The sequence below is a fragment of the Myxocyprinus asiaticus genome, chromosome 5 (assembly GCF_019703515.2).
Source record: "Myxocyprinus asiaticus isolate MX2 ecotype Aquarium Trade chromosome 5, UBuf_Myxa_2, whole genome shotgun sequence".
In the NCBI taxonomy this organism is placed as follows: domain Eukaryota; kingdom Metazoa; phylum Chordata; class Actinopteri; order Cypriniformes; family Catostomidae; genus Myxocyprinus; species Myxocyprinus asiaticus.
The window spans coordinates 326,657-349,342 of record NC_059348.1 but is presented as its reverse complement, the minus strand read 5'-3'; the positions used below and the strand labels follow the sequence as shown (position 1 = coordinate 349,342).

The following is a 22,686-nucleotide window of genomic DNA, read 5'->3' as shown; positions in this document are numbered from 1 at the left end:
TGTCTCTGAAGAACAGAAGTGGCTGTCCAAAGACGTCCCAATCAGTGGACGTTTTTCAACCACTTTACACGATTTGCGTACAACACTGAGATTACTGAAAAACTGAATAATCACATAAAAGTTCACAAATCATTGTAAATGCACAAAATACAACAACATTTGATATGAACTATATTTAATAAACAATATTTTGAGAGTAACTGTTAGGGGTCAAAAGTGATAGGACACAAAGTCAAAGTGACAATCACATGCAACGGTGTCTTTAATGTTAAGCGAGAGCCCCTTTGGCCCTCCAGTCCTGCGTCAGCACGTGCATCAGCTCTTCCTCATCCTCCTCATCGCTGCCGGACTGCTGCGTCTCATCTCTCCGCCATTTCTCTTTTGTTATCGTACTCTTCACAACCTCCTGTTTGGCTCGTAACACCTCCACTCGCCGGAAACACTCGATCTGCTCGTCGATTTCATCGATCTGTCGCTCCAGACGGCCTTCCTCATCGTCTTCTGCGACAATGGCATCAGACGCACTGTTCACCTGCCGCATCTCCTTCTGAAACTCCTCCCACTCTTTGTCCAGCTGATCTTTCGGTGTGTCTACATTACGGACTTTGGCGTCTCGTACGGGATCATCAAAGAAGCCCTCAGGTAGAGCTTCGGCCGTGTTGTCCTTCTTCTCCGCCGCCACAGTCTCTCCATCATCGCCGGCTTTGGACACTGAACCTGAGTGAGACACGCCGTGGACGCTGCTGTCGAAGAAGTCTGCGGGAAGCGCGCCGGTGGCGGCAGCAGGGACGGAGTCTTCAGCTGGAGTTTTACTGCTTGTGTCCATGTCTTCGTCGTCGTCATCATCGTAGTGTCCAGCCAAGAGCCCCAGACCTGCAGAGCGATGTGAAGATGCAGCTTTTCCCTCCTGGAGTTTAGCTGTGACACCTGCGTAGTGGACACGACATGTTATTTACTGTGATATTTATATTTACACTATATATTAAAAGCAGCTCATGTGAATGTGTTTAATTTCTTCATAATGATCTTCAGCGGAGAAGTAAACGACCGTCTCATGTGCAAACGTCATTTGTGTGAACTAATCAAACTCTCCGTTGATAAGCAGCATCTTTAATATCACTTATCTATAATGAAGCCTAATGGGATTTGGTGGGTTTTATCAAACTAAAATCAAAACTGGAAACTTGAGTGTGCGATACATGTCACTGATCTATTGACTTCTTCAAAAATGCATTACAAATGCAATTCACACAAAACAGTAACTTGAATACACCTGTACTATGATTAACATCATTTTCATTTCTGAGTTCAATGTCAGTTTGATATTTTATCAAGGACTAAAAGTCAAAATGTTCATGTGATGAAACCATTCAGACACTTTAAAAAAGTCTCATTACAAGCTGAAATTCTTGAGAAACGTTGACATGAGTGGCCTTAAATAATCTTTTATTATTTCTTTAAAACATAAGCAGTTAAAAAATAAGGCTGGGCATAGAAATGCATCAATTCTTCGACTACAAACTCTTCAGACATGTTTATTAAGTTCTGTTCTCTGTTTTGTGTGCAGCTGTGTTGTGTTCTGTTGTCTCTATCGCTGTGGAGGACCTGTTTTTAGATAAACAAAATGAGTTTTCACTTGAACGCCCCAATGTCACGAGGGCGCTGTGTGAACTGTTGCTCTCGTGTCCTATCATGAACGCACACAGGAGATCAACGGTCAGTGAACATTTTCACTAAATGATACATTAGATTTCAGTTTGTTTCTCATCAAATCTTATGGTATGCTTTCATAACAATCATGAGTCTCATGAATAATTTATTAGACTTCTGAATTATACTTTTGTGTTCTTTTGAAGCTTGAAGAGGTGGTCACCATAAACAAACAACATTTATTCACAATTTCTCCCTTTGTGTTCAGAAAAGGAAAGAAAGTCATATGGTGTTATAACAACACAGGGGTAAGTAAACAATGACTGAATTTACATTTTTCAGTGAGCTATCCCTCCAAAACAAAATGTTTAAAAATCAATGTTTTTTAGTTTTTAACTCAGTGGCTTCCCATAAACACGGCCAAGGAGGGTCAAATGATATAATATATAAATATATCTCATAAAACGGCTTTCACCCCTCCTGAATGTTTAGTCTCATATATTTCCATTGTGTGGGCAATATTTGCATGAAAGTGAATGTTCTTCTTCAGTGTCTCACCTGCGGCGTCCTGCAGCTTTACTCTCTTCACCGATGATGATGATGATGATGATGAAGTGTCCGCAGGAGCTTCTCTCTTCAGCATTGATGATGATGATGATGATGATTTGGTCTTGAGTTCGTTCACTTTATCTCGGTGTTGTTTGCCCAGCACATGTGTTTGCCACAGCAGCTCAGACTTCACCTGCACGTTACACAGCACGCAGCTCAGGTGACCCACACTGTTGTACTTGGCGTACGGAGATTCAACGCGTTTCTGCCGCTCGCTCGACAGTTTCTTCTCTCTCATTAATCGCCGTAACTCATCCTGATTCACCACCTTCTTCCCCTTCTTCACCGAAGCCATCTTGACGCGAGAGAATGACGTCATGAGTGTTGAACACAGAGATGACATGAAGCGATGGTGAGTTAGGTTGATATTATTAACTATTTGAGTTGTTATGACAGCCAACAACCGCACAAGTTGAGGCAGAAATTCATTTAACTTCAATGGTGGTTGTTCTCGATGTGAATCGCTCGTTTTGGTAGTTTTTATGATGTGCAGGGCGCCCTCTGCTGGCTCAGTTCAAACACGGGACTGTTGTGATGCGTCTCAGTATGAAACTGCAACAAATGCCCTCACGAAAATAAACCATGATTTCACCATGACTGTTCGATATGACCACAATCTTATATCACGATAACGATCATGATATAGTCAAAGGTTTCTGGAAAATCAATACAAATGGGTTTATTTATTAAATAACCATGTAATGCCTATTTTTGGAATCCCAGTCAGTCAGTTAAAGCTAGGGTGTGCAATCTTTTCCAGAAACATTTTTTTTGTTATACTGGTTGAAAGTCTCTTCACATCCTGATAGCACTCAATAATTTAAGTGGTCTAAATGTAAAAAATAAATAAATAAATATATATATATATATATATATATATATATATATATATATATATATATATATATATATATATATATATATATATATATATATATGTATGTTCTGTGAAAGGGACAGGACTAAAAAAATAATCGACCAATCATTGCATTCGGTCTGAATGTAATGATAGGATGTCCTTCCTGTCTGTCAATCTATATTTGCATACCGCCGCGCAACTTGTTCGCGCAGACAATCACACGTCATCAGCGCGGGTTCTTTGATGCTGTGCAGAGCGAGCGCGAGAATGGAAGGCGAGCCGCAGCTACCGTATGTTCCTCCTGAACAACCAGTAAAAGGAAACAAGAAAAGAAAGACCGTGTTAGAAACTTCTACAACGAAAAAACGTCTGGATCAACAGCGTTCTAAAAGCAGAATTAACATTGGCGTTGCTTTTCCACGCTGGAGGCAACTGCGGGACTCAAAGGGTCTGAAAAATGACGCCATGGTTGCTGTTCTTCTTTTGGACGGGTAATTACATGGTTTGATTTGTTTTTGATATATTTTGTTAATGTAATGAAGTATTTAGCTCATGTAGTTTGTGTACCTTTACGAATTATCTCAACGCTAACAGCAGCTACGGTGTAAAATGAAACGTTTTTATGTTTTCAAAGTTACGAAAACACTGCAACATCCACACCTTTGGTGCATGGATTCATAAGGCCACCACCACCAACTGCTTCGACTATTTCATCAGTCTCTCCCAAAACAGTGAGTACAATGTCATGTTCAAACATCCTTCTGGGTATTGTGTATGGCATCTTTAGGAAGAAAGATACTTGTCTTTTTGCATTTCTTGATAATTTGACATTGTTGTCATTGTAGTTATGCAGAAATACTTTCACATATCAGGTTATAAAGACAATGTCATGCACTTTGTGCTCACTGCTGCTTTTTTCTTATCATCTGCGTAAAGTTAGAAATGTCAAAACTATAATGTGTGTTCAACAAGCTGAAAGAAACCTATTGTTTTTTTTACATGAGCCACGACAATGTAAAAACTTTTTTGCTGTCATTGTAAATGTTCACTTTCACATGCCACAAGATGAAAATCAGAGATGAATGAATGTAATTTTTTTTTCAATGGTTTTGTCAGAGAGAATGAATTCAATATACTTTATACATTCAAATGACTTCCTCTTTATTTGGAACAAGACAATGTCAAAGAAATAAATGAAAATCAACCTTACTAAAATTCTAAATATAAAAGTATGCCACATTTCAGTTTAAAATATTGTTGACCATTATTATTATAATAGGATATTCTTAAAGCAAAAGTAAACACTTCTTGAAGGAAATAAATATCAAATAAATATCACTTCTTGCTAAATAAATAAATGACAGAATGAATGAGGAGTTCATCTTTTGGCTTTCATAATATTCTTCTGCGTGCTTCATTTTGAGGTGGTGAAACAGATCGCTTGTAATACGAGTGATTATTGTCGTGTGAACCACAGATGTCGCACCTGTTTTTAATACAAGCTCTTCATTTTCTTGACCTGTTTGGGAGTCGTCCCGTTCTGTGGAGATTTCTTTCTCCATCCGGGGTTTTCCTGGGTCAATAATGACGAGTGATCCTGATCTCTTCGGTCTCTGCAGCACAAATATCGGACAGCCTGCTGGACTCGCACGCACTTCGGAGCTCCTGAGACAGTGTGCGCCACAGTCATTTGAAACGTTCACATGTCAGATAAGAAGAATATTTAGCCCTTTTAAAGCACCAAACGCACGGTGAAGGTCATTGAATTTGCTTTGGTGGCCGCAGAAAAATGTTCAATGCCAGAAAAACCCTACCCATGTTTCTTCAGTTCTCTCAGTCTCACGTGAAGGCCCACAGATAGAGAAGCCCACGCTGTGCACATGGATATTTACATATAGCGATATAATAGATATAGCAAAACCTCTATCGATTGACACTTTATATCATCGCCACAATATATATCGTCATATCACCCAGCCCTAGACTGTAGTAAACATTTTTCTACTTCTTCATTTGTGGCACATGTTCTTCTTCAGAATGAACCATGGTGACTGTGTTACTATAGTAAAACTATGATTTTCTCACTATAGCTTCAGTTTAATGTATTATTTATATGGTTACCACAAATATCATGGTTAAAATATGCTTAATGCAGTCAAACCATGATCAATCTTTGTAAGGGATGGATAAAGCTATTACAAGGGACCTAAAATCATTGAAAACATTGATAGCACTCATTGTGTTTATTATGAAGGGGGTATGGTTATTTCTTTATTAATTTTGAGCCATTTCATTCTTCTGCTTTAATAAAACAAAGTTGAAACAATGTCAGTGCGAAGTCTGAGATAGTTTTGACTATTGTTTTTGTTTTTTGTTGTGTCGGCCGATATTGGCCTTTCACCGATATAACGATATCGGTGTTATGAACTTTTTTCAGAGCATATAATGCAGAAAACAATGCTTTAGAATTGGTGTCATTACATAGTTTGTCCAGCAGAGCGCGCTCCGACTCCATTGTTTACAGAGCTGACTCTGAGCTGACGGTGGCTCTGCAGACAGGGCGGAGTTAAACGGTTTCTTCTCGTTAATTTGCTAACTAGTTTGTTAAATACATACTGGAAAGTTAATAATGACCCCATCATTTTATACAACTAATATAACATTAACCCTGTCCCTGACAACCATGTCACTCCTGTTTATCACATCTGTTTATGTTAGCCAGCTATAGTTTGTCAGTGCAGTCAGTAATGTAACAGATTGAAAGGTAAACATCAGAGCATCTTTTTGCAGCTCAGCAGACAACGGTGCGGTGGTGGATTGTGTCTGAGTGTTGATTTTCCGCTACATTGTTACCTAGTTGGTGAGAAACAATGCTGGACAGTAAATAAAATCCATCTTTTACTCTCTATAGCAACGAGCTTACAGCTAACTAGCTAACCACGTAGCTACTTTCATACCTTGTCAGCGTGTAAACATGTATTCACCAAACTGTTTTGTTAAGGATTCACAGTTTGGTACCCCCTTCAACCGAACAATTCCAGTCATTGCATTTATAAAATGTAATATTTAAAAGTCTGGTTTTCCAGACATTAAAATAAGATACGTAATAAAAGTAGATTTAATAAATAGTATATTGCCCTGTGTAAATAATAATATATAGGATCTGTATCTAAAATAAATGAGGGGTGATAAATACTAATACAACAGGCTGGAAAAATAGACATTCATTTTAATATCTTAATATATATATATATAATTGAATGTGTTGAAACTTGACACCGGGCAATGCATCTTAAAAACAGCACCGTTAGATCGGTTTCATGCTGAAGAGCCACTTAAAAGTAAGTTGTTTTTTTTTCTCTCTCGTAAATGTAAACAAGTGTAAATGCCAACACCATGATGTATGTCAAAAGGACTGATGCTTGTCAACCAAAACATGAGCTCATTGATGTCTTTAAATGAGTCTGCTTTTTTATTCCATCAGTTACTCCTGGTCAGAGGCTGCCTTATATATTTAGTTTATACTTAGGGTTACGTTCTACCTACACTACTGTTCAAAAGTTTAGGGTCACTTACACATTCTTTAATTTTATATATATATATATATATATATATATATATATAATTATTAAATTATTAATTCATTATTATTATTAATTTATATATATAATGTTTTTTTTTTTGTTTTTTTTTTCACATTTTAGAATAATAATAAAGTAATTAAAACTATGGAATAACATAAATGGAACTATGGGAATTATGTTGCGACTAAACAAAATCCAAAATAAATCAAAACTGTGTTATATTTTAGCATCTTCAAAGTAGTCACCCTTTGCCTAGAATTTGCAGACATGTACTCTTGACATTTTCTCAACCAACTTCTTGAGGTATCACCCTGGGATGATTTTTAAACAGTATTGAAGGAGTTCCCATCTATGTTGGGCACTTATTGGCTGCTTTTCTTAATTATTTGGTCCAAGTCATCCATTTAATTTTTTTTTTAAATAACTTTAGTTATATAATTAAATTAATATGTTGGTACAATTATATTTTTGTCTACAAAACTCATTTCAAACATTTAAGCATATGCCTTCAGATCAAAAGATTTTTAAAATCTTGAGAAACATTTCAGTCAAGTGACCCCAAACTTTTGAATGGTAGTGTAAATTTGATGGGGAAACAGTCAAATATTTAGTAGAGTGTAAATTGTGACTTAGTGCCCATTTACACCACAACTAGGCTAAGTTGTAACATACGTATAGCTGGTGCAACTGGCCCCTGATGTTTATTTAGCTATTTATTTTATTTTTATTTATTCTTTATTTTACTGGTCAGCAATTGACTGATACTAAACAGTACTGATGTTTATTTCGCTATTTTATTTTTTATTTATTCTTTATTTTAATGGTCAGCATTTGACTGATACTAAACAGTGCTGATGTTTATTTAGCTATTTTATTTTTATTCTTTATTTTAATGATCAGCAATTGACATTATACTAAACAGTACTGATGTTTTTTAAGCTATTTATTATATTTTAATTTATTCTTTATTTTCTCAGTGTTCATTTCTAGAATTTGTTGACAATGTATAATAATGTTAAATATACTTTGATAAAAATATTTGTTTAAGAAAGCAGCCTTCTGAGTACCTTTGCATAGTCATATCGGTGCATAATCGACATAGAAAAGGTCTGTTTTCATTCCAGCTATAAAATTAGCTATATCGGCCACCATATCGGTAATCTGTGAATTTTCCCCCTCTAAAATCGGTATCAGTCTCAAAAATCCCATAAAGTCACAAGCACTTTCATTATAAATAAACTCCCTTCCCGACTGGGTTTGTGAAGGGGTTAATTCATACTATATGACTATAGTTCATATATTCTTTCTGAGCGCTCCCTTCCTGGCCCAACATGAGGGTCACTCACTTGCAGCATACTCATGTCGGTTGCTGTCCCGCCGTCATGTTTCCTCTCTGGAAGGTTATGTCATGTAGTGCGGCGTGATGGGATTCTGTTCCCCATATGTGTTAGCACGCAATGTCAAGTGTACTGAGTCGTAAGGGAATGTCTCGATTACGTACGTAACCTCTGTTCCCTGAGACAAAGGGAACGAGACATTGCTGGCCGCACTACAAGACTGATTTCTTCTGAGGTGTGAGGGATGCGCTCCTTGTCCCTCAGTCAGAAAATTATGAGGTATGGTGTTTGTGCACCTGCTTTCATAGCGGACAGCTGCGCCCTTAAAAGGACGGGGCTCAAACACCATAGCCAATATTAGAATTTTGGCGTTATTGTAGAGAGTTTTCAACTAGGATATGTGGAAGGACATGCCCCATATGCATTAGCACGCAATGTCTCGTTCCCTTTGTCTCAGGGAACCGAGAAGTTATCCAGTAATATTTCTATGTAATAATTTGTATAATTGACTATTGTCTTAATAATATAAGATTAATCTGAAAATAAACAAAACACATCCAAAACAGTTTAATGTAGCCTGCACAGAGTTGGATAACCATCTAATGTCCATCTAACCATCTAAAAGTTTATTAATAAGGCATTTGCATAACGACTGTTACTTATTGTATTGCCATAGAAACGCATAATTCCGAGTTCCCAGGGCCTGAACGGCTCCGAATAGAATTTCCAAGTTTCCAACTGGTAATTTCCACATGGTGTGAATGCAGCTTTAACCCATGTTGCAAACAAAAGACAATCCTCCCCTTACAATAAACTTTATTCAAGTTCAGGCGCCTGTCTAGTGTGTTTACACTTTTACAGGATTGCCTGAAAAACGGTTTTAATGATCTTAAGAGTTTCTTCCAAGTATTTGTTATTTCTTCATTTTTGACTCCAGTAGAAGACATTCTGATGTCAGGTCATATGGGATCATAGGTGGAGGGTGAATGAACTGCATAAGGCGCTTCTATTGGGCTGTGGTCCGATCTCTAATTCATAGAAATCACGAAATACTGTATGAAATCAGCTGCTCACCCATTTCTGAGATCAGTATGCAGTAGCAATTTTGCTTAGTTTATTTCTTAAGCTGTATACCCTATTTAGCCTACTTTTAAATTGTAAAATAAGTGGATAGATTAGCATGTTCAAAGACAAGATGACGCCTTACCTCGGGCAAGAAGATAAACTTTCCTGCTGTCATATGATTTTTATGAAATGCGTTAAATACATCTGACATTATAAAAAAATAAAATAATAATGTGTGTGTGTGTGTGTGTGTGTGTATATATATATATATATATATCACACACACAATGACACACACACACTGGCGGCCAAAAGTTTGGAATAATGTACAGATTTTCAGTTTCAGAAGGAAATTGGTACTTTAATTCAACAAAGTTGCATTCAACTGGTCACAAAGTATAGTCAAGACATTACTGATGTTGAAAACAGCACCATCACTATTTGAAAAAAGTCATTTTTGATCAAATCTAGACAGCAGCCATCACTCCAACACCTTATCCTTGAGTAATCATGATAAATTGATCATTTGGTACTAGAAAATCACTTGCAATTATATCAAACACAGTTGAAAGCTATTTGGTTCATTAAATGAAGCTTAACATTGTCTTTGTGTTTGTTTTTGAGTTGCCACAGTATGCAATAGACTGGCATGTCTTAAGGTCAATATTAGGTCAAAAATGGCAAAAAAGAAACAGCTTTCTCTAGAAACACGTCAGTCAATCATTGTTTTGAGGAATGAAGGACATACAATGCTTGAAATTGCCAAAAAACTGAAGATTTCATACAAAGGTGTACACTACATTCTTCAAAGACAAAGGACAACTGACTCTAACAAGGCCAGAAAGAGATGTGGAAGACCAGATGTACAACTAAACAAGAGGATAAGTACATCAGAGTCTCTAGTTTGAGAAATAGACACCTCACATGTCCTCAGCTGACAGCTTCATTGAATTCTACCCGCTCAACACCAGTTTCATGTACAACAGTAAAGAGAAGACTCAGGGGTGCAGGCCTTATATTGGAAAAGTGTTATGGATCTTAACCCCATTGAGCTTTTGTGGGATCAGCTAGACTGTAAGGTGCGTGAGAAGTGCCCGACAAGACAGACACATCTATGGCAAGTGCTGCAGGAAGTGTGGGGTGAAATGTCACCTGAGTATCTGGACAAACTGACAGCTAGAATGCCAAGGATCTGCAAAGCTGTCATTGCTGCATGTGGAGGATTTTTTGATGAGAAGTCTTTGAAGTAGTTTTCAAATTGTAATAGTAATTTTTCACGTTATTAATGTCCTGACTATACATTGTGATCAGTTGAATGCCACTTTGGTGAATAAAAGTATCAATTTCTTTCCCTAAGAGCAAAATCTGTACATTATTCCAAACTTTTGGCCGCCAGTGTATATTCTATGAAATACCATACAGGCCTACGAATAAACATATTTAGACAACCATATTTTTAAATGGATGTTATAACGGCAATCACACGATTTTAAGGTTCCCCACCTCCAAAATCTCAATTTAACCCCTGTATTCAAGACAAAATATTTTATTAAATGCAATCTCCTACCAACTGTAAATGTTCGTACTCCATACAAAACCTTCTAGATGAATAAATGATTTGTTGTTTACACAGATGCCAGTAGCCTACTCGTATTACTAATTATTTTAGCAACTCAACATTAGAAATCTGCACAATTTATTTTATTGGCATAACGGCAAATAAAATATGTAGCAATCTTTGCTAATGCAGCAAAAATAATAAATAAAAAAACAGAACAGTTTGGACCTGCACATGCCATTAAAAGTGGTCTGGCACCTGTAGGCTTATGTCATGCATGTGTGTCTTATACTTGTAATAAAACAATTGTGAAATGATTACAGTTCACCTATCAGCCCAAATTGTGTTGTGAGACAGCGTGCCAGACAGACAAAGCTTTCAGAAAAGATGCTGCTTGTCAAACAGATGTTGAATCTCCCATCAAGAAAGAGACCGTTAAAGAAGAATACAAGCCAGTAGCGCTGATGGACACATTCAATATCGTCACAATAAAAGTGGAAGAGCAGTGAGAGCAAGCGCAGAGGAGAAGCCCTACATGTGGTATGATTTGTGGTCATTTTATGGACTGTGAAACCATCAGTAGTTTGTGATTTTTGCCGTTTTTAATTTTATTTTCATTGTGTGCTTCAGGCTAGCGGAGCTTCTGTTTGACTGCGTGTTGGATGAGTCCCAGCGGTTTCAGGAGCACACAGTTTAAAAGACTTGAGAAGTGGGAGACTGTGGCACTGCACATGCTTCAAACCCATGAACACCATCAAATGAAAAAATGACAGCAACAACAAAAAAACCCTCTCTTTTTATGCATGTCTGCACTCAAAGTTTTAATTGAATAATAGGGCTGTTATTTGTGTTTGACCAGAAATATTGCAGCTGATGTTTTGCTCTGTTGATTAGAAACTTGTAAACACATTGCTATGGTAGTTTTTTTGTAAAATGACTAGGCCTATCATGAATTGGTTCATGGACCTATTGCGTACTAGCATCTTTGATGTATGTTATGATGTCGTATGTCATGTACAGTATGTGGACATTCCATCACACCGCTTCTAATTAAGGGTTTTGGCTTTGCCAGTAATTTCTGTGAAGATGAATCTTAATGCTCCAGCATGCAGGGATATTTTAGAGTTGTGTGCATTCAATTGTATCGCATCAGTTTAGTGAGGGCCATTTCCTGTTCCAGTATGACATGTGCACGATTGCTACGTTCACACCGCAGCGGAATGTGGCCCAAATGTGATTTGTTTTTGTTTTTTTTCACTCCAATCTGTGATTGGATGACCATGTGAACAGCCAGAATCTGACATTTTCAAATCTGATCTGGGCCACTTTCATATGTGGAAATAAATCAGATACTTATTTGATTTTTCCATTGTGCCCTCAGTGTGAACAGCCAGGTCAGATTTAATGTGATTTTACATCAAACTCAACATTCGTCATTTGTGCACTTGATTTCCAGCATGTATGTGCGTGTTATGGTTTCTCCATCACTTGCTGACATATTATTAGATAAGCATTAAATGTCCTATCAGGAAAAAAAAAAGCGTACATTTTAAAATGCATTTTAATAAATTATTCATATAATAATATTGTGCCAGAGTTTGATACGCATGCTCAGAGTGTAATACACTTGCGGGTCAGTTAATGAGCGTCGGCTGTTCAAACCGGTATCTGATATGAGCGACATTTAAAATGTCGTGAACAACCTAACAAAAAATCAGATTTGGGTCACATTCAGCTGCGGTGTGAACATAGCCACACAAAGCTCAGACCCGAATCACAATTAGGGATTGGGGTGTTTTCAGAGCTGGATTCATTTATGGTTATGAGCTTTCCATCCCTATGCATTAATGATCAGTAGTCCCACTGCTTTTAATATAAGCATCAAACAGTGCTCTGATATTCACTTTCGTGAATTTCCCCAACATTCACCCCTAAGCATCCTGATCTGTCGTTTGCAGAGTTGTTGAATACAATTCTCAACCTTTCACACCTTTGTCTCAAGGCAGATAGACTGCGAGTATACCAACTGTCTGATGCATATGGGCCATGTCCAAATATGCATACTTCACTACTATAATGCCATTGGTGTAGTGTGTTTGAAAATAAAAGTGAAGGTGAGAAATACCCAGATGACCATCTACTTCTGGTGATATTCTGAAATGTGCATACACTGGTCTCTGTATTATCCCATAATGCCTCGGGAGCTGAGGAGACTATGTTCAAAACGCTGAATTAAAAAAAATGATGGCTCTTTTCAATTGTAAGTGCTATATACTGTAAACCAAGAGAGTTGTTCCTTGTGCTTGAATCAGAATCAGAATGAGCTTTATTGCCAAGTATGCTTACACATACAAGGAATTTGTCTTGGTGATAGGAACTTCCAGTGTACAACAATACAAAAACAGCAGCAAGACGTAGATAAAAATAAAAAATAATTATGCACATATTTATATGGTGCTTGTTTAACAACCGGAGTAGATCGTTTTCATGGTTGGCGTTATGTCATATATTTGGGTGACAGGTCATCACACAAATTCCGAGATTAAGTATATTCGGGAATACATTCATGCTACTCAACTGAATACCTGAAGAACGTACAGTTTTACCAGCCGAGAAGTGCGTTTTTCATCAAATACTGCACATACTCTGACAGTACACAATTTCAGACGTGGTCACTGTGTGTCCTGTCGTATGTGAGATTTTTACTCTAATGAAATTGACCTGTTTGGATGCAGTGGGTCCAGTGTTGTAGCAAATGTCATCATCACTTTAGCTGAGCCATTATACGCCACATTTACCTTTACGATGTCCGAAATCGACACCTATCCATCTATAGTGCACTATTTTGAGTGTCTGCCATTTTGTTACAGTGTCTGAATTCATCCCCTACATCTTGTTCTCTACTTTTGTTCACTCATTCTTACCCACAATGCAATCTGATTTTGAGTGCACATTCGACATAGGCTGTGTCTTGTTTGGAAGGCTGCATGCTAGGTAGGACACGTCCTTTGAAGGCTTCAGTATACCGAGTGTCCTCCTTTAAACAAGTATCATAACAGACGGCCTTCGTAGGACAAACGGAAACGGAACGTAACATGGTTGCTATGACAGCACGCCACTCTTTAACAAGCGCGAGCGCTTTGAGTGAGAAGAGAACCCTCTGGAAGGGAGTGTATGTGGTACATTTTAGGAGTGTTATAATGATGTAAAGAGAAAAGAAAACAGATTTTACAGGTGTACTTTTAGTCTAAAACTTTATTTTAATTATATATTAATATCATTATACATATATACTCTGCACCCATCTACTGAAGTACTTCAACTTGGGAAGTAACATTCCTTGTGTTTGAACATCATATTTACAGGCAAATTGGCATCATGTTTTTTTTAGACGTTTCCGTTGAAGCAAAGAGTTGTGGGTTGTGAGTGACCACAAATGATACACCTCATGCATCCTCCGAATTCACGTGAAAGAAGGTGGCATACAACTCATGTCCTACTCGCTTTTCTGAAACGAGAAAGCCTCAGTGACAAATGCAACCTCCACAGGACGCATCCTTCCAAACGAGACAGCCATTCACTCGACGACGGTTAATTGCCCACAATCCACCGCGGGGAAAACGTACGAGCTGGGAGTTTACTGCTTCCTTCACTCCTGCAATGTTTATTTCATGCTGAATGTATTAAATTACTTTTTGACAAATTATTACTTGATTAAAATAACATATAGAGAGGCAAAACATACAGATACATTTTAAAATATACTCTATTTATTTTATACACAATTTTGTCATTAAGTTGAATAATTCTTTATTTACTAAATAATTGACTGAGGTGATATTATTTTAACTTTGGAGACTGAACACAGTGGAAATGATGATTCTGTGGATGATTTAAATATTCGGTTTTAACATGTAGGTTATGATAATGTGGTCGGATGAGAAACGCTACCCAGCTTGTATTGGAGTTTAAAGTATAACAAAGAAATACAATAATGTACATTTGATAAAATGTTTACTCTTTATATTAATATATATATTAAAAATGACAAAAAGCATTTATTGTATTCATAAATTATTTAATAAAATAAGTATTTTAAAAGTTATATGTGATGTTTCTGCGACAGCCCCAGAGCTCCGACGCTTTGTGTATATGTCAGTGTCCGAATTCACTCACTCATTTTGTTCACTCACTGCTGAGATATAGTGCATTCACTGCCATTCACTATATAGGAATGAGTTAATGATTTCGGATACAGCAGAGGTCTACTGATTTGTTGCACTCAGTATTTTTCTTATGTCATCTTGTACTTACACTGACAACTAGTGGCAAGGATGCAGCATTATTCAAATGCAATCATTTTCAGTTACTGATGCCATTATAGAAATTCACTTCACCATCAGCCATAATTAAATACATTTATGCATTAAAGTGTCCAATAACAGGGCGGTTACTGAGAATAAGCGAGTAGTATTTGGCTAGTCATGCATGTAACACTGATTTGATAGGTGTGGGTGAGAAACAGATCAATATTTAAGTAATTTTTCACAATCAATCTTTACTTACACTTTCACATTCAGCCGCCAACTGATTGGTGCTGGTCAAAGGTGGAGATTAATAGTTAAAAAAAATATTGTCTTAAATATTGATCTGTTTCTCACCCACACCTGAAGACATGGATTAAACCACGGGAGTCATATAGGTTACTTTTACGCTGCCTTTATGTGCTTTTTGGAGCTTCAGAGTTCTGGTCACCATTCACTCACATTGTATGGACCTTCAGAGCTGAAATATTCTTCTAAAAATCTTCATTTGTGTGAATTTTAATTTTTGGGTCAGCTATCCCCAAACTAGATAATCTTTTATTAACAAATAAGAAAAGTATTCATTTTAGCTTACCTGTACAAAGTGGCAGTTTATTACAAAATCATGCAGGATAAGAGTCATGAACCAAACCAACTATCTCCAATGTGAATCACATTACAAACTTTAAAGCAAAGGCGTATTTAAAAACAAACGACAAAACAAGTCATTTTTATTTGTATAGCACTTTTCACAACACACATCGTTTCAAAGCAGCTTTACGGAAAATCATGTATTAACAGAAAATGAAACTGTAATATCTATAAAGTCTTAGTCATCATTGTGTAGTTTGATTAAATATGATTGTAAACTGTGTATAAAAATAAATAAATAAAAACTCCATAAGATGTTGATTAATGGAGAAAAATAACCTTGAGAGAAACCAGACTCACTGTGGGGGCCAGTTCCCCTCTGACTAACATCATGAATATAATGCCAATATTACTTATGTATAGTGCAAGTCATGGGGTTTAAAATTATTAAACTAAGTAAGTGTTAAGGGTCAGTGTTTAAAACAAAGATTTTGTATGAACTGTAAGATTAATGACTAATGTCTTTGAAGTCCATCATGGATTAACTTCAGAAGTTCACATTGATGCAATTGTCCTTTGTTAGTTGGCTGATGAAGGGTTTTGTTGGCAATTAATTGATAGTCTATGTATTCCATTTCAAGAGTGTAGTCCATCATTAGACCGAGGTGATGCAGGCAGAGATCAGTTAGGTGCATCTCAGTTCAACCTGGCCGGTAATTTTGGTGAGGTCTATCCTAAGTCCAAGGTTCAGGCAATGGCATATGACGTATCCCATGTCTTATGGTTGGAGTTGGCACCAGTTCATCCTCTGTAGTCCATCATAATAGACTGAAGTGATGTTTGGCTGGCACCGGTTGCTATTAGTCATCATCACACAGCGACATGTAGCAGTGGAGTCCAACACGAAGCAGGAATGGAGCTGGATCCAGCCGGTTCTGGTGACCTCAGGATAGGAGTCACGAGGATGAGACAGGGAAACAAATAAAATAATATTAGCATAGATGCCATTCAATTTATTGCAGAGTTATAGATCATGATCACTGTTTCTGGTTCCGGCAGACCTAACTGAAGCAGCCTAATTGTGAGTTGATGGATAAATTAGGTGTATGCCTGGCTAAGTAGATGAGTCTTTAGTCTAGACTTAAACTGATTGAGTGTTTCTGCATCTTGAACAGTGTTAGGGAGACTATTCCATAGTTTAGGAGCCAAATATGAAAAGGATCTACCTCCTTTTGTGGATTTTGATATTCTAGAAACTATTAACAGGCCAGAATTTTGCGATAGTCATGAATGTGATGGAATATAGCGTGGTAGAAGGTTACTTAAGTACTGTGGAGCTAGAACATTCAAAGCTTTGTACGTAGTTAACAGAATTGTAAAATTAATACGAAATTTATCAGGTAGCCAATGTAATGACGATAAAATGGGGCTAATATGATCATATTTCTTGGTTCTCGTCAGCACTCTGGCTGCTGAATTTTGAACCAATTGAAGTTTATTTATTGATCTTGCTGGACATCCTCCCAGTAAAGCATTACAATAATCTAGTCTTGAGGTCATGAACGCATGAATTAGTTTTTCAGCATCAGCCACAGAGAGCATGTGTTGTAACTTAGCAATATTTCTGAGGTGGAAGAATGCTGTTCTACAAACATTGGAAATTTGAAAATATGGAAATATGTTCTTCACTGTAGAAGACGACGTAACAGTACATCCATCGAGAGTCTAATTATATTTTAACAGATTATTTTTTAGAGGTTTTTGGTCCAATAATTAGTGCCTCTGTTTTGTCAGAATTGAGTAGAAGGAAATTTCAGGCCATCCAGTCTTTGATTTCATTGATACACTCTGCTAATTTGGAGAATTGTGAAATTTCGCCAGGTTTAGAAGAAATATAAAGTTGGGTATCATTGGCATAACAGTGGAAACTTATTCCACGATTCCTGATAATATCTCCCAGGGGAAGCATATATAAGGAGAAAAGCAGAGGCCCTAAAACTGATCCCTGTGGCACTCCATACTTTTGTTTGGTTTGACAATTCCTCCTTTACATAGACAAAGTGGTAGCAGTCTGCTAAATAGGACCTAAACCATGCTAATGCAAGTCCACTAATGCCAACATAATTATCCAGCCTATTCAAGAGGATGTCGTGATCAGTCGTGTCGAAGGCAGCACTAAGATATAAAAGCACTAGAAGTGAAATGCAGCCGCAATCAGATGATAAGAGCAAGTAATTTGTAACTCTGATAAGTACAGTCTCTGTACTGTGATGAGGCCTAAATCCTGACTGAAATTGTTAATATATACTATTTCTCTGTAGAAATGAACATATTTGGGAGGATCCTACCTTTTCTAGTATTTTCGACATAAACGGGAGATTTGAAATCGGTCTGTAATTAGCCAGTTCTCTAGGATCAAGCTGTGGCTTCTTAATAAGTGGTTTGATAACTGCCATTTTAAAGTTTCTTGGGACATGTCCTAAGGATAGCGAGGAGTTAATAATATTAAGAAGAGGTTCTGAGATTACAGGGAATACCTCTTTTAAGAGCTTGGTTGGTATTGGAGCTAACAAACATGTTGTGGCTTTTGATGTTTCGATAAGTTTTGTTAGCTCTTCATGACCTATGACAGCGAAGGATTGAAGTTGCACATGAGGAAAATTATGAGACACTGTTTTCTGAGGTACTGTGACAGATGATTGCATAATTCCAATATTATTTCTGATTATTTCAATTTTATCAGTAAAGGTATTCATGAAGTAATTACTATTGTGCTGTGACGGAATATCTGGTTCAGTTGATGCTTTATTCCTAACCAATTTAGCCACAGTACTGAATAAACACCTAGGATTGATGTGATTATTTTCTATAAGTTTGCTAAAATATGCTGACCTGGCAGCTTTTAGTGCCTATCTGGAGCTACAGACACTAACATTCCATGCACCGCAAAATACCTCTAATTTTGTATTCTTCCACTTGTGCTCCATTTTCTGAGCTACTCTCTTGAGAGCATGAGTGTGATCATTGTACCATGGTGCAGGGCTTTTTTCTTTAATTTTTTTTAACCGAAGGGTGGCAACACTATAAAGAGTGCTAGAGAAGACTGTATTTATATTTTCTGTTATTACATCAAGTTCTTCTTTTACTGAGTGTATGAGATAGATCTGGAAGATTATTAGTGAAACTATATTTAGCTCTGTGGTATAATTTCTATAGTATTTTGTCTGACTGCAAGAGATTTGAGAATATCAATAAATGCTAATCCCAATGTGTCTTTTTCATTATTTATGTGAATGTTGAAGTCACCAACAATTAAAGCTCTATCTACAGTAACTACTAGATCTGATAGAAAATTTACAAATTCACCAAGGAAACCAGATTAAGGCCCGGGTGATCTATATACTGTTGCAAGGGCAAAAGATGAAAGAGATTTTTTATTTATATCTGACAGTGTCACATTAAGCATAATTAGTTCAAAAGACTTAAACTTATATCCTGTCTTCTGAGTAACACCAAAAATGTCACTGTAAATTGTAGCAACACCTCCTCCTTGACCCTTCAGATGAGGCTCATGTTTATAACAATAACCCTGGGGGAGTAGATTCATTTAAACTAATATATTCATCCGGTTTAAGACATGTTTCAGTTAAACAGAGCACATCCAAACTATGATCTGTAATAATTTCATTTACAATTACTGATTTGGTTGAAATATCTAATTGTCTAAAATCTAATGTTTATTAGCCCTACATTTATATGATGTTTATCTTCAATTTATCTTCAACATTCGGATTAACCAGTTTGTTTGCTTCCTGACCTGTGCACCATTTAGCCAAATACTATCACTATTAAGACTATAAGCCAAATGACTAGAGAGGAGAGCGGCACCTTCCCTGGAGGGATGGAGTCCGTCTCTCTTTAGCGGGTCAGGTCTACCCCAAAAACTCTTCCAATTGTCTATAAATCCTATGCTATTCTCCGGACACCACTCAGACATCCAGCCATTCAGTGACACCAATCTACTATATACCATGTCACCACAATGAGCAGGGAGGGGGCCAGAGCATATTACAGTGTCTGACATCGTTTTGCAAGAACACACACCTCTTTAACATTATCTTTATTGATCTCCGTCTGGCGAAGCTGGACATCATTAGTGCCGACATGAATAATAATTTTAGAAAATCTACATTTAGCATTAGCCAGCACTTGTAAATTTGATCTGATGTCATACGCCCAAGCCCCTGAAATGCATTTAACAATAGTGGCTGAAGTCTCTATTTCCACATTCCTTACAATAGAATCACCTATTACTAAGGCTCTTTCAACATGATTCTCAGTGGGTGTATCACTGAGTGGGGATAATCGATTGGAAACCCTAACAGGAACGGGAGAGTGGTGTCGCTTTGCTGAGTATGCCGCCGAGACGTCACCCAAACGCCCTGCTCCGGTGCTGACGGAAGAAGCTATAGTAAACATGTGGCATGCAATGCAGGAAGAAATAACATGAGTGGATGCCATGACTTACTGCAATTGTTTGTTGTTATGGTTGTTCTTGAGCAGCGAGGATTTGAGATTGTTGTGGTTCGATGTGGTTCCTGATCAGCAGATGTTTGAGATTGATGCAATAATCTGTGTAAAACATAGAGGAGAAAACGAATGCACGCAGTCAAGATGCGAGATGTAGACAAGTGGGGAAAAAAAGAGAGAAATGGGTGCATGTGGTAAAATACACAGTTGAAACAGTATAAAAGAGGAAAAAAATGAAGCACGCTGTAAAATGACAAAGGATAAAACGATGAACGTATAAGAATAAGCAATGCTAAGCAGGCTAGCAAGCTACAAAACAGACTCATGCAGTGTGCCGGTAGCAAATTCATTCCCAGTCTTTTGCAACAGTAAAAGACTGGGAATGAACTACAATGCCATGAAACATTGTGAACTAAAAATGACAAATACTTCAATATAAGGTTGATTATAATAAGTATAGAAACAATATATAATTTTATAGCAAAATATTCAGATATTTGCAAATATATTAGTAGTTTGAGAGTGTAGTGTGTGACTTGATCGCTGCAGCGCTCTTTTGGCGCACTTTGTAGGCCACTATTCTCTGATTGTTGGATCTTTCTCTTCAGGATCATGGGTAGTGTAGTTCTCATTAGGAATTCCACTATTAAACATGGATCTTAAACAATGAAGTTGAAATAATGTGGATTGATGGCTTAAACAGAAGCATATACTTTTTATTAACAACCTCAGAACTCACAAAAGGTCTGTCTGTAAAGATTTATACGTTTTCGGAAAAATCAATCAGTCTATGGAGAAAATGAATATGATTTTGACCCTGAACCAGACTGTTGCCCTCTATAATGGCCATCTGGCTGTGCATTATCTGGTTTATTACAAGATTACTTGCCAAATAAATTAAGAAACAGTCATGAAGTATTGAAATGATATTATTAGCATTCTTGTAGAGATTGCAGAGTGATGCATCAGGAGATCAGGATCACATTATAAACCTATGAAATATCAGTTAGTGCTGGGATGTGCGGTCATTATTCAGAAATATCAGACCGCTGAACGGAGCGATTTACCGATCAGAATCGAGTATTGAAAAGAGCCAAATGTAGTATTGCAGGATCAATTGTTAAATCCCAGAGTTTCACTTTTGTTTCATAATTCTTTTTTGCAATTACATTTTTTTATTAAATCATACAATAACCAAAAAATGCAAAACCAACATTTAAACCCCACAACCCCCCCCCCCCCCCAAAAAAAAAAACAACAACAACCCTGTGGTCAAACATAGGTAAATATATATATATATATAAAAACAAACAGACACACATATATTTACATACACAGACACACACACACACACACACATATATATATATATATCCAAATACCTGCCCCATTTCCGGATAAACAAAACCAAGTCACCCTGTCTTCCTGATGACACCTCTCATAAGCCACCACCCTCCCCATCTCCGTGCACCACTCCGGATATGGGGGCACACCTGCAGACGTCCAACCCCTCAAAATAACCTGCCTGACGATCATCACACAGGTCAGAACCCAATTTTCTATATGACTATCCCACACATCAGTGACCGCCCCATCGCCCAGAACACAAAGTCTGGGGCAAAACGAAACCCGAGTGCCTACCACATCAGACACAAAATTCTGAACCTTCAACCAAAATTTCTGGATCTCAACACACCACCAAAAAACATGGGCCATGTCTCCATCCTCCGATTGGCATCGCCAGCAGGTGGGTGTGTCTTTAAGACCAAGCCTATAAAATCTAGAGGGGGTCCAATAGAATCTATGCAATATTTGGATTGCATAAGACGCACCTTTGCATCTCTAGATGCAGACTTAACGTTTTTAAGAATCCTAGCCCACACTCCCTCCTCCAATACCAAGTTGAAGTCTTTCTCCCATAATCTCTTGATAGAAGTTAATGCTCCGTCCCCCAAACTCTGAATTAACAGGGAGTAATACACTGATGCCTCATGACCTTTTCCAAAAGCAGTAATCACCTCTTCCAGAGCATCTGCTGCTTTACGGGGGTGTGTGCTACTCCCAAAAACAGTACAAAGCAGGTGGCGCAGTTGTAAATACCTATAAAACTGAGATCTGGGGATCCCAAAATGTCTCATCACTCTCAACACTCCACTCTCATATAGATCACCGAGTGTAGTAACCCCCCTCCCAGTCCACTCTGACCAGCAGAAAGGGGACTTACCGATACATAATTTTGGGTTCTGCCATATGCTCGAGGCAACATTTAAATAAATATCTGAATTAAACACTCTGGACACTTCTGTCCATACCTAATGTACATGCGAAATAACGGGGTGTGACTTAACTTCTCTGATTAGTTTGATAGAGAGGCTTTGCAATGGAGAAATAGGGGCAAGAACTTCCTTTTCAATACAAAATCAGGGAGGGGCTCTTTCAGGTGGAAGTGACCAATGAGCCAAATATCTAAGACCAAATGCATAATAATAAACAAAATCTTGGGTAAGCCTAACCCACCATTGTCAATCGGCCTATGTAACTTATTGAAATTTAACCTGGGACGCTTACCATTCCAAATAAAGGACTTCGCTATGCTATC

The 22,686-nt window shown here is 37.4% G+C and overlaps 1 protein-coding gene and 1 long non-coding RNA gene across 2 annotated transcripts; one reads left to right on the top strand and one right to left on the bottom strand.

Annotated features, from left to right (window-relative positions):
- Positions 1-158: 158 nt before the first annotated feature.
- Positions 159-2,711, bottom strand: znf830 (zinc finger protein 830). Its single transcript, XM_051697817.1, has 2 exons — positions 2,209-2,711; positions 159-927 (listed from the first exon to the last, which is right to left on the bottom strand). The coding sequence occupies exons 1-2, from the start codon at positions 2,600-2,602 to the stop codon at positions 269-271; spliced, it is 1,053 nt and encodes a 350-aa protein (XP_051553777.1). The 5' UTR covers positions 2,603-2,711; the 3' UTR covers positions 159-268.
- Positions 2,712-3,348: 637 nt separating this feature from the next.
- On the top strand, positions 3,349-20,075 carry LOC127440917 (uncharacterized). The gene is made up of 4 exons (XR_007897227.1): positions 3,349-3,609; positions 3,753-3,849; positions 10,986-11,202; positions 11,293-20,075. It is a non-coding gene; the product is annotated as an uncharacterized LOC127440917 (long non-coding RNA).
- The last annotated feature ends 2,611 nt before the right edge of the window (positions 20,076-22,686 follow it).